Source organism: Pleurodeles waltl, chromosome 7, assembly GCF_031143425.1.
Source record: "Pleurodeles waltl isolate 20211129_DDA chromosome 7, aPleWal1.hap1.20221129, whole genome shotgun sequence".
In the NCBI taxonomy this organism is placed as follows: domain Eukaryota; kingdom Metazoa; phylum Chordata; class Amphibia; order Caudata; family Salamandridae; genus Pleurodeles; species Pleurodeles waltl.
This window is the reverse complement of record NC_090446.1, coordinates 1,526,705,033-1,526,718,095: the sequence shown is the minus strand read 5'-3', so window position 1 is coordinate 1,526,718,095 and position 13,063 is coordinate 1,526,705,033. Positions and strand designations below refer to the sequence as shown.

The window sequence follows — 13,063 nt, the reverse complement described above, 5'->3', positions numbered from 1 at the left end:
AACTAAAACGAGAAGCAGTGGTGGGCATGTATCTCTTATCAGCAGGCTCCACCTAGGGTGGAGTTAGGATTACATTTCATTCCGTCTGCTGGTTACTAGGTCTCGGCATACAGGATAACACCTCGTTTATAAGTATTAGGATGAGACGGGGTCGATGACATTCAGCAGTGCGTAGCTCTCAAGTAATTAAGAATTCATAAGAGCTAATTAACTTGCTTGGTGGCATCACCAACTTTTAACATCAAAGAACTACATGAGAAAAGACCACTGAAATGACCAACAAAATAAAATGAATACAATCACACAACCATCTCTTCATGTAGCCTTGTGGCTTACAAAGTAACACCGCAGCACGCTGATGTGTCCAAAGCAGCTCCTCCTATGGACGGAAGAGGTCCATGGAAGGACATTCTCAGTGGTAGGATTGCTTTCTGGTGCCTCTATTGCAATCTTCCAGGAGTTTCTCTATGCTCAGAACATCCCTGAACAGACTTGTATTTAAAGTTCACGTTCAAACCCTTCTCACCAGGAGAGACAATTAGCCTGTTATGAGCACTCAACCCACACTGTAAAGTTATTTTCCACTCCACTGAACAGCAGTTGTTAAGGGAATCTCTGTGTCTGCATAAGAGTTCTAGAAGGTGAGAGCCTCTGTCCTGCAACAGACTACCACCTTCTTCCATCAAAAAATGAAGGACATCAACAATAGCTTTGGACCCCAAGACCCTCCAAACCCACCAACAACCCTCCAGCTCAGATCCTCCAAACCTTTGCAGATCCTGCACTGCTGGGCCACCCTCACCATGGATGAGATCCGCTCTATCATGAGCAACATCCACTCCGGAGCCCCTACGGACCTCTGTCCCCACCACATTTTCAACAAAGCTAAACCCTCCATAGCACCCAAGCTCCACCACACTCTCAACTGCTCCATGGAGACGGCTACCTTCCCCGAGGATTGGAAGCACGCCGAAATCTGCCTGCTCCTGAAGAAATCCAGGGCCGACCCCCTGGATCTCAAGAACTACCCCCCCATCTCTCTCCGCCTTTCCCAGCCAAGGTCATCGAAAAGGCCATCATCGCACAGCTCCCCAAAGACATCGAGGATAACAACATCCTGGATGTCTCCCAATCAGGTTTCAGGAGCACAGAGATCGCCCTCCTTGCCTCCACAGATGAAATCTGCTTGCTTCTCGACTGCGGCCAAACAGCAACCCTCCTCCTTTTGGACCTCTCGGCCGTTTCCACATGGTCTCCCATCACACCCTCTGCTCCAGTTTCCTGTAGACTCTACAGTGGATACGCTCCTTCCTAACTGGCAGAACAGAGAGAGTTAGACTCCTGTCCTACCTGTCAGAACCTACAGAGATCAACTGTGGAGAGTCCCAGGGCTCCTCCCTAAGCCACACACTCTTCAACATCTACATGGCCCCGCTCGCATCCATCGTCAGAAGCCACAGACTGAACATTGTCTCCAATGCCGACAACACCCAGCTGATCATCTCACTGACCGAAAACCCTACAACTGCCAAGAAGAACTTCCACAACGGGATGGAAACTGTTGCCGTCTGGCTGATGGAGAGCTGCCTCAAGCTGAACTCAGACAAGACCGAGATCCTCATCCTGGGAACCTCCACATCCACCTGGGACAACTTCTGGTGGCCTGCGACACTCAGCACCCCCCTCCTACCCTAACAAACTACACACAGAACCTCTGCTTCATCCTGGATTCATCTCTGGCTATGACCCCCCAGGTCAACTCTGTTGCATCCTTGTGTTTCCACACACTCCGACTTCTCTGGCAAATCTTCAAATGGATTCCAAAGGACTGCCACAAGACCGTAACCCACACCCTGGTCACCAGCAGGCTCGACTATGGCAACACACTCTACGTCAGCACCACCTAGAAGAATTTGAAGAAAGTACAGCACATCCAGAACGCCTCCGCCAGACTCATCCTGAACATTCCCAGCCGCGAACCACCACCAAACATCTGAGAGAACTCCACTGGCTCCCTGTTGAGAAAAGGACCAACTTCAGTCTCCTTGTACACTTATACAAGGCTCTCCACGACCTAAGAGCTACCTACTTTAACCACCGCATCACCTGCTATGCCCCCGCCAGACCTCTCCACTCCGCTCAACAGGCACTAGCCACCGTACCCCGCATAAGGAAGACCTCGGCTGGAGGATGATCCTTTGCCTACCTTGCAGCAAAGAGCTGGAACACCTTGCCTCTTTACCTCAGTCAGTTACCTCAATTCAGGAAGGACCCTAAGACCTGGCTCTTCGACTGAAGCACAGAGGACCAAACGCCCATAGCACCTTGAGACCCTTATGGGTGAATAGTGCGCTCTATAAATTCTGATTGATTGATTGATTGAATCCTCGATCTTGAATTACAGATTATGTGCTTCACTGTCAGGTTACAGGAAATCCCCCCTAATATCCTGTCCTGGATTACAGATCATGTACTCTGCTGTTAGATTACCGAAATCCATCATCCTATCTTGGATTACAGGTTACGCACTCTCCCGTCTGGTTACAGAAAACCCCTCCAGTCTCCTCTCTTGGATAACAGGTCATGCGCTCTCCTATCAGTTTATAGAGGAATCCTCCACTCTTCTGCCTTGAATTATAGATCATGCACTCTCCTGTCAGTTTACAGAAGACCCCTCCACTCTCCTGTTTTAGATTAAAGGTCACACACTGTCCTGTCGGGATACAGAAGAGCCATGCACTCTCTGGTCTTGGATTGAGATCATAGACTCAACTGTCAGTTTACAGAAGACCCCCTCCCATGCTCCTTAGTCTTGAATTATAGGTGATAACTCTCCTGTCAGGTTACAGAACACTCCGTTCACTGTCCAGTCAGATTACATAGGAACCCTCTGGGCCTGATTTTGGAGAGTTGGGCCAGAAGTGAACATTTCCACCGGTCTCAGCACTTATTCTCGACGCCCTGGTACCTTCATTGCTGTGCACATCCAATCACCAGCCTTGCTGTGGACTGCATCCTGCCAAGCGTGGTAGGTCCTCTGGTGGCGTGGGTAGCTATATAGTGCTTACTACACTTGTCAAGGCGCTTGATGCTCCTTTTGGATGGGTAGCGCTACTCCTCATCACCCTGGTGTTAGTGGGGGTTGCAGACAGTTAGTCATGCTGTTTTATGGCATCAGATCCCCCTCTACGTTCTTTCACCAGCACCACCTTTCTCTCCTCTCCCCAGGGGCTCACCCTCAGTAAAGCAGCGGAGATCCTGGCCAGGGATGGGCCCAACGCGCTGACGCCCCCACCCACCACCCCTGAGTGGGTCAAGTTCTGCCGACAGCTCTTCGGTGGGTTCTCCATCCTGCTGTGGTTCGGGGCGATCCTCTGCTTCCTAGCTTATGGGATCCTGGTGGGGACAGAGGATTCCCCGGCCAATGACAACGTGAGTATGGCCCTGGGTGGTGGGGGAGTGTGGAGTGCATGGACCCACAGGGGGGTAGGTGGGGTAAGGGAGCGTGGAGTGCATGGACCCACAGAGGGACGTGGGGTAAGGGAGTGTGGAGTGCATGAATCCACGGGGAGGTGGGAGGTGGAATAAGGGAGTGTGGAGTGCATGGGCACATGGGGTAAGGGAGGTGGGGTAAGGGAGTGGGGAGTGCATGGATCCACAGAGAGGTGGGGTAAGGGAGTGTGGAGTGAATGGACCCACAGAGAGGTGGGGTCAGGGAGTGTGGAGTGCATGGACCCACAGAGGGAGGTGGGGTAAGGGATTGTGGAGTGCATGGATCCATGGGGAGGTGGAGTAAGCGAGTGTGGAGTGCATGGACACATGGGGGAAGGGAGGTGGCGTAAGGGAGTGTGGAGTGCATGGACCCATGGGTACGTGGGGGTGGGACAAGGGAGTGTCGAGTGCATGGACCGATGGGGAGGAGGGAGGCAGGGTAAGGGAGTATGGACACATGGGGGAAGGGATGTGGGGTAAGGGAGTGTAGAGTGCATGGACCCACAGAGAGGTGGGGTAAGGGAGTGTGGAGTGCATGGACCCACAGAGAGGTGGGGTAAGGGAGTGTGGAGTGCATGAACCCACAGAAGGAGGTGGGGTAAGGGAGTCTGGAGTGCATGGACACATGGGGGAAGGGAGGTGGGGTAAGGGAGTGTGGAGTGCATGGACTGATGGGGAGGAGGGATGCAGGGTAAGAGAGTGTGGAGTGCATGGACACATGGGGGAAGGGAGGTGTGGTAAGGGAGTGTGGAGTGAATGGACCCACGGTAGGAGGGAGGTGGGGTAAGGAAGTGTGCAGTGCATGGACCCATGGGGGGGGTGGGGGTGGGGAAAGGGAGTGTGGAGTGCATGGACACATGGGGAGGAGGGAGGTAGGGTTGGGGAGTGTGTATTGCATGGACACATGGGGGAGAGAGGTGGGTAAGGGAGTGTGGAGTGCATGGACCGATGGGGAGGTGGGGGTGGGGTAAGGGAGTGTGGAGTGTGGAGTGCAATGACCCTGGGAGGAGGGAGGTAGGGTAAGGGAGTGTGGAGTGTGTGAACACATGGGGGGAGGGAGGTGGGGTAAGGGAGTGTGGAGTGCAAGAACCCACACGGGGTAGGCTAAGGGAGTGTGGAGTGCATGGACCCACGGGGAGCAGGGAAGTGGAGCAAGGGCATGAGGAGTGCATGGACCCACGAGGAGGGGGTAGGTGGGGTAAGGTAGTGTGGAGTGCATGGACCCATGAGGATGAGAGAGGTGGGGTAAGGTAGTGTGGAGTGCATAGACCCATGGGGGGTAGGGTAAGGGAGTGTGGAGTGCATGGATACATGGGGAGGAGGGAAGTGGAGTAAGGGAGTGTGGAGTGCATGGACCCATGAGGAGGGTGGTGGGGTAAGGATGTGAGGAGTGCAAGGACCCACGAGGAGGGGGGTTGGGGGGCAAGGGTATGTGGAGTACATGGACCCACAGGGGGAGGGAGGTGGGGTAAGGGTGTGTGGAGTGCGTGGACCCACAGGGGGAGGGAAGTGGGGTAAGGATGTGTGAAGTGCATGGACCCATGTGGAGGAAGGAGATGGGGAAAGGGAGTGTGAAGTGCATGAACCCACGGGGGAAGGGAGGTAGGGTAAGGGAGTGTGGAGTTCATGAACATGGGGGGAGGGAGGAGAGGTAAGGGACTGTGGAGTACATGGATCCACGGGGGGAGGGAGGTGGGGTAAGGGAGTGTGGAGTGCATGGACCTACGGGGGAAGGGGGAGGTGGGGTAAGGGTGTGTGGAGTGCATGGACCCACAGGGGGAGGGAGGTGGGGTAAGGGAGTGTTGAGTGCATGGACCCACGAGGAGGGTGGAGGTGGGGTAAGGATGTGTGGAGTGTATGGACCCACGAGGAGGGGGGAGGTGGGAGGTGGGGTAAGGGTGTGTGGAGTGCATGGACCCACAAGGGGAGGGAGGTGGGGTAAGGGAGTGTGGAGTGCATGGACCCACGAGGAGGGTGGAGGTGGGCTAAGGATGTGTGAAGTGCATGGACCCTTGGGGAGGAAGGAAGTGGGGAAAGGGAGTGTGGAGTGCATGGACCCAAGGGGGAAGGAAGGTAGGGAGTGTGGAGTTCATGAACATGGGGGGAGGGAGGTGAAGTAAGGGAGTGTGGAGTGCATGGACCCGCCGGGGGAAGGGAGGTAGGGTAAGGGAGTGTGGAGTTCATGAACATGGGGGGAGGGAGGTGAGGTAAGGGAGTGTGGAGTGCATGGACCCACGGGGGGAGGGAGGTGGGGTAAGGGAGTGTGGAGTGCATGGACCTACGGGTGGAGGGACGTGGGGTAAGGGAGTGTGAAAAGTGGAGTACATGCACCCACAGGGAGGAGGGAGGTGGGGTAAGGGAGTGTGGTGTGCATGAACCCACAAGGAGGGGGAAGGTGGGGTAAGGATGTGTTGAGCGCATGGACACACAGGGGGTAAGCGTGTGTGGAGTGCATGGACCCACAGGGAAGAGGGAGGTGGGGTAAGGGAGTCCACAATTATTCCATCCTTGAGTGTTCTGGGGCCTAAAGTTTGCCCTGAATTGTAGTCAGCAAGGGAGCAGTAAAGCAGGCCACTTCTGGGGGGTTTTGCTCCCCTATAAACTTTTGAAAAGAAAGGTTTCTATTACTGCATTTTCAAGCATAATTTCCACACAAATTGGCTAAAATGCCATAGGCTTTAAAAGAACATCAAGGGCCTCATCACAACTTTGGCGGTCTTATAGAAAGACCGCCGAAGCCGCGCGCACCACTATACCGCCAGTGCTGGCAGTATTGGTGGCTCCCTATTATGACTTTCCCACTGGGCCAGCGGACGGAAACAGCGTTTCCGTCCGCTTGCCCAGCGGAAAAGTCACATCAACATTGCAGCCGGCTCATAATAGAGCTGGTGGCAATGTTGATGTGCAGCAGGTGCAGTGAAATGCGCAATGGGGCTGTGCCTAGGGGCCCCTGCACTGCCCATACCAAGTGCATGGGCAGTGCAGGGGCCCCAGGGGTACCTGAGTCCCCCTTACCGCCAGCCTTTCCATGACGGTGTTTACCGCCATGGACAGGCTGGCGGTTGGGGATTATGACCGCCTTGCGGAACCCTGGCGGTCACTTGGAGGGTCCGGTGGTATGGCCGTGGCTAATGTGCCACAGTCATAATATGCTGGCGGTACACCACCAGCTTACCGCCGGCCGCCAGGGTCATAATGAGGCCCTAAGTATTGAACTCCTTTGATGGTGTGCAAAGCTATAGAAACCTGGCAGTCTCCAGGAGTTTGCCCCATTTTTTTCAAAATGTGCTATGGGTGCCCCCATTTCTCAAAAATTCTCTGCTTTGTGCCAACGGCCCACATTCTGTCATGGGTCCCCATCTGCCATGGGTGCCCCCAATATGCCAGTGACAGAATGTTGCCATTTCTGCTGTCCATATGTCGTAGGCGCACTTTATTTCGGAAACTAACTCGGTATGCCTGGGACAGACTTTTATGCGAGGAATTGCCACCAATGTGATAGCACCAGCATTTTGTCATGGGTGCCCCATATGTAATAATTACCTCTAGTATGCCAGTCCCAGTATTTTACCATGGGTGCCCATTATGCGAAGAATCACTACCGATGCCAGTATTTTGTCACAGGTGTCTGTCATGTTACGAACTGCCTCAAGTCTACCACTGCCAATATTTTTCCTTTCTGTGAGATACAAATGACACTCACTATGCCAGGGCCAACAACTGACTCAAAGCATGACATCACCCTCTCACTCGCTCATTCACTCACTCACTCGCACTCTCAAATACTCTCTTACACTCATTCTTATTCATTCTCATACATTCTCACTCACTACCTGCCATTCATTTACTATCTCACATACACATACTCAACAACAACACAGCAGTGTGTTTACTTACCTCAGCTGGCACCAAATGTCCTGGTCAAGCTTTTAGTGAATAATAGAATATTATTCACTATTAGTATAATGACAATTTAACAGAAAACAAGGACCGTGAAGCCAGAACAGCTGTGGCCATAGAAAGGGCTCATGGGCAGGTGCCCAGGTAAGAACAGCTGTGGACAGGGAAAGGGCACTGAGGTTGCTACCTCTGAGGTCAGGGGTCACCAAAGCAGTGCTAGGGTTTGCAAGGAGCAAGCCAGGGGCTGCAGCAGTGACATTCACAGGTTAAAAGGTTAGTTACTAGCAGAACTAACCAGTGAATGCCAGCAAATAGTGCTGCATGCACCAGCAGAGCTATCACACCAAATATGTCAGTGCTATCCCAGAAGCAGACCTGTCTCACCAACTCAGTCATTTTAGTCCATCGAGTACCAGCTGAGCTATCACAGCATTAGCAGTGAGAACTATCTTACCACCACCAGCAGGGCTATCTGTCTCATTCATGCTATGCAACCAGCTCCAGCAAAGATATCAGAACAGCAGAGCTAGCTCACCGCGATCGGGAGAGCTGTCCCAACATGGGGAGCTTTCCAACCAGCAACAGCTGAGCTGTTCCTCCAGTACCAGCAAAGCTATCCCAACAGTACAAGCAGAGCTGTCCAACCAGCAGACCTATCCTACCAGTGGATCAATCCCTACCCCATCAGTATGAGAGATCTGTCCCACTAGTACCAGCAGAGCTGTCCCACCAGCAGACCTATCCTACCAGTGGATCAGTCCCTATCCCGCCAGTATCAGAGATCTGTCCCACTAGTACCAGAATAGCTGCCACACCAGCAGACCTATCCTACCAGTGGATTAATCCCTACAACACCAATATTAGAGATCTGTCCCATTAGGCACCAGTAGACCTATCCTACCAGTGGATCAATCCCTATCTCACCATGATCAGCAGGTTTGTTCCACCAGCAGACCTATACCACCAGCTGGACAATCTCTATCGCACTAGCAGAACTATCCCAAAGTACAAGGAGAGGTAAACCACCATTACCAACAGAGCTGTTCCTTCATTACCAACAGAGCTATCCACAATACAACCAGAGCTCTGCCACCAGTAGCAGCAGAGTTTCCTCGCCAGTACCAGCAGAGCTATCCACCAGTACCAGACGGGCTATCCCACGTACAAGCAGAGCTATCCCTGTACCAGCAGAACTGTCCCACCAGTATCAGAAGAGCTTTTCTCCCTGAACCAAGAGAGCTATCCCCTCATGCTAGTTGCACTATCCACTAGTATCAGCAGAGCTACCCGCCCACCAGCACACTGGTCTGTTAGAAGATCTACTCCCTCAACCCCCTGCCACCAGCAGTGCTATCCACTAGCATCAGCAAAGTAGCTCACTGGGCTAAAGATATTGGAACTGGTTGGTACTGCCCAGCCTAGGGTGCCAGCATCCTACTGGAGGTCCGGGTAAAGCCAGAGCCCCTTCTGTGGATGATGCAAGGGTGGGCGTACTGCCAATGTTTTCATCTTCTGAAAAGCAGGTGCCTCAGTTCGGAACTATTCCTTCAGCAAAGCTATTGAAGTGGCCGGTTCTTACACTGCTTCTGTGATCATGGCCCTGATCTCGACCCCTCTCTTTGTCCCCTCACAGCTCTACCTTGGCGTGGTGCTGTCTGCTGTAGTCATCATCACAGGCTGCTTCTCCTACTACCAAGAGGCCAAGAGCTCCAAAATCATGGAGTCCTTCAAGAGTATGGTGCCCCAGGTAAGAGCAGCCGTGGACAGGGGAAGGGCTCATGGGCAGGTGCCCAGGTAAGAACAGATGCGCCAGGGGAAGGGCTCATGGCTCATGGTCACGTGCCCAGGTAAAAACAGCTGTGGCCAGGGAAAGGGATCATGAGCAGGAGCCCAGGTAAGAACAGTTGTGGCAGGGGAAGGGCTCATGGGCAGGTGCTCAGGTAAGGGAAGTTGTGTCCAGGGAAAAGGCTCATGGGTAGGTGCCCAGGTAAGAACAGCTGCAGCCAGAGGAAGGGCTCATGGGCAGGTGCCCAGGTAAGAACAAGTGTGGCCAGGGCAGGGGCTCATGGGCAGGTGCCCAGGTAAGAACAGGTGTGGCCAGAGGAAGGGCTCATGGGCAGGTGTCCAGTTAAGAACAGCTGTGGCCAGGGCAAGGGCTCATGGGCAGGTGCCCAGGTAAGAACAGGTGTGGCCAGAGGAAGGGCTCATGGGCAGGTGTCCAGGTAAGAACAGCTGCAGCCAGAGGAAGGGCTCATGGGCAGGTGTCCAGGTGAGAACAGCTGTGGACAGGGAAAGGGCTTATGGGCAGGTGCCCAGGTGAGAACAGCTGTGGACAGGGAAAGGGCTCATGGGCAGGTGCCCAGGTGAGAACAGCTGTGGCCATAGAAAGGGCTCATGGGCAGGTGCCCAGGTAAGAACAGCTGTGGACAGGGAAAGGGCTCATGGGCAGGTGCCCAGGTAAGGGACGTTTTGTCCATGGAAAAGGCTCATGGGCAGGTGTCCAGGTGAGAACAGCTGTGGCCATAGAAAGGGCTCATGGGCAGGTGCCCAGGTAAGAACAGCTGTGGACAGGGAAAGGGCTCATGGGCAGGTGTCCAGGTAAGAACAGCTGTGGACAGGGAAAGGGCTCATGGGCAGGTGCCCAGGTAAGAACAGCTGTGGACAGGGAAAGGGCTCATGGGCAGGTGTCCAGGTAAGAACAGCTGTAGCCAGAGGAAGGGCTCATGGGCAGGTGTCCAGGTAAGAACAGCTGTGGCCATAGAAAGGGCTCATGTGCAGGTGCCCAGGTAAGAACAGCTGTAGACAGGGAAAGGGCTCATGGGCAGGGCAGGTGTCCAGGTAAGAAAAGCTGCAGCCAGAGGAAGGGCTCATGGTCAGGTGTCCAGGTAAGAACAGCTGTGGCCAGAGGAAGGGCTCATGGGCAGGAGCCCAGGTAAGAACAGCTGTGGCCATAGAAAGGGCTCATGTGCAGGTGCCCAGGTAAGAACAGCTGTGGACAGAGGAAGGGCTCATGGGCAGGTGCCCAGGTAAGAACAGCTGCAGCCAGGGGAAGGGCTCATGGGCAGGTGCCCAGGTAAGAACAGCTGTGGACAGGGAAAGGGCTCATGGGCAGGTGTCCAGGTAAGAACAGCTGCAGCCAAGGTGAAGGGCTCGTGGTTAGGTGCCCAGGTAGGAACACCCGTGTGTATACCCAGGCAAGGAAAGGTACCCCAAGTAAGGACAGGTTGGGTTCTAAGTAGCAGACAGGTTCTTGGTGAGCTCAAATAAGGGAGGTAACCTAGGAAGGGCAGACATGGAAGGTACCCCAGGGACGGGCAAATGGGGGTGCTCAGTAGGAGACAAGTCTAGTCAAGTGAGGTACCCGAGTAGCATACATGGAAGCTACTCATGCCAGGGAAGACACCCCAGGAAAGAGAAGGTACCCAAGATAAAGGCAGTTGGAGTGCTCAACAGGAGACTGGTGAATGAGACCCTCCCTGCACTACATCTAGTCCCCTTCCTCTGCACATCTCCCTGACCTGCTCTGTGTGCCTTTATTCCCTAATCCCATGGCACTGCCCCTTCTGCCACTCCTAGACTCATGTTCAAATAGGTTTGTATGTCTGCATCTATATGGTATTTGTATAGTGCAAACCTAGCCAAAAGGCATCGCAGAGGTGTACATGGCCAAAGACAGAAATCACATGAGTGATAGGGGAGGAAGATGGGTTGTTGATGGTTACCCCTGTCCCCCGCCTATCTACCTTCTTTTATCTTGCCCGTCCTGCTCCTGCCTGTCCTCCTGCCCTGTTCATTCCTGCCCTGCTCTATGTGTCCTTCTCCCTTGCTCACATAGCACTGCCCCCTCCCAGATATCCTGGTCCCCTGCTCACACACCCTGCACCTTCTGCCCATCCTGGTCCCCTGATCACACACCCTGCACCTTCTGCCCATCCTGGTCCCCTGCTCACACACCCTGCCCCTTCTGCCCATCCTGGTCCCGTGCTCACACCCCTACCCTTTCTGCCTATCCTGGTCCTCTGCTCACACACCCTGCCCATTCTGCCCATCCTGGTCCCCTGCTCACAAACCCTGCTCCCTCTGCCCATCCTGGTCCCGTGCTCACACACCCCTTCCCTTTCTGCCTATCCTGGTCCCCTGCTCACACACCCTGCCCTTTTTGCCCATCCTGGTCCCCTGCTCACACACCCTGCCCCTTCAGCCCATACTGGTCCCGTGCTCACACCCCTGCCCTTTCTGCCTATCCTGGTCCTCTGCTCACACACCCTGTCCATTCTGCCCATCCTGTCCCCTGCTCACACACCCTGTCCCCTCTGCCCATCCTGGTCCCGTGCTCACACACCCCTGCCCTTTCTGCCTATCCTGGTCACGTGCTCACACACCCTGCCCCTTCTGCCCATCCTGGTCCCCTGCTCGCACACCCCTGCCTTTCTGCCCATCCTGGTCCCCTGCTCGCACACCCCTGCCCCTTCTGCCTATCCTGGTCCCCTGCTCACACACCCCTGCCTTACTGCCCATCCTGGTCCCGTGCTCGCACACTCCTGCCCCTTCTGCCCATCCTGGTCCCCTGCTCACACACCCCTCCGCATTCTGCCCATCCTGGTCCCCTGATCGCACACCCTGCCCTTTCTGCCCCTCCTGGTCCCATGCTCGCACACCCCTGCCCCTTCTACCTACCCTGGTCCCCTGCTCACACACCCCTGCCGCTTCTGTCCATCCTGGTCCCATGCTCACACACCCTGCCCCTTCTGCCCATCCTGGTCCCGTGCTCACACACCCCTGTCCTTTCTGCCTATCCTGGTCCCCTGCTCGCACACCCTGCCCCTTCTGCCTATCCTGGTCCCCTGCTCACACACCCCATCCTTTCTGCCCATCCTTGTCCCCTGCTCACACACCCCTCCCCCTTCTGCCCATTCTGGTCCCCTGATCGCACACCCCTGCCCCTTCTGCCCATCCTGGTCCCCTGCTCGCACACCCTGCCCCTTCTGCCTATCCTGGTCCCATGCTCGCACACCCCTGCCCTTCTGCCCATCCTGGTCCCCTGCTCACACACCCCTGCCCCTTCTGCCTATCCTGGTCCCCTGGTCACACACTCTGCCCCTTCTGCCTACCCTGGTCCCCTGCTCGCACACCCCTGCCCCTTCTGCCTGCTCACATAGTATGTATGAGTGAATGTATGAATGTATAAAGCATGTGTACAGCACAAACCTAGCCAAAAGGTAGTGGAGCACTATACAGGGTCAAAGACAAGCAAAAAGGCAATGACTGATCGGAAACGAAGCAGGGTTGTGGATGGGTACCCTTCCCCCTGCCTACCCGCCTGTTCTGTTCCTGCCCTTCCTCCTTCTGCCCTGTTCCCCAGTTCACATATTCCTCTCACCTGCCTGTCCCTCTTCCTTCCTCCTACCCACCCTCCTGCCCTGCTCACACACCCCTCTCCCCTGCTCCTATCTCTCCTCCTCCTGCTTGCCTTCTGCCCTGACCTGCGGACTGTCCTCCTGCCCTGATCCCATGCCCCTTTCCACTACCTTTCCTACTGCCCTTCCCACAGGCCCCTCTCTTCTGCCTGTCCACCTGTCCTGTTCAGACCTACCCTGTTCCTGAGCTCACATCCTCTCTCCCTTACCTGCCTCTTGCACTGCTCCTGCCCTGTTCACACTCTCCTCTCTTC

The 13,063-nt window shown here is 54.9% G+C and overlaps 1 protein-coding gene across 1 annotated transcript in view; it reads left to right on the top strand.

Moving 5' to 3' along the window:
• ATP1A3 (ATPase Na+/K+ transporting subunit alpha 3) overlaps positions 1 to 13,063 on the top strand; it is a 300,833-nt gene that overhangs the window by 151,241 nt on the left and 136,529 nt on the right. The window contains exons 4-5 of the mRNA XM_069201375.1: positions 3,229 to 3,432; positions 9,026 to 9,139. Of these exons, the coding sequence (XP_069057476.1) occupies positions 3,229 to 3,432; positions 9,026 to 9,139 (318 nt within the window). The remainder of the gene's footprint in view (positions 1 to 3,228; positions 3,433 to 9,025; positions 9,140 to 13,063) is intronic.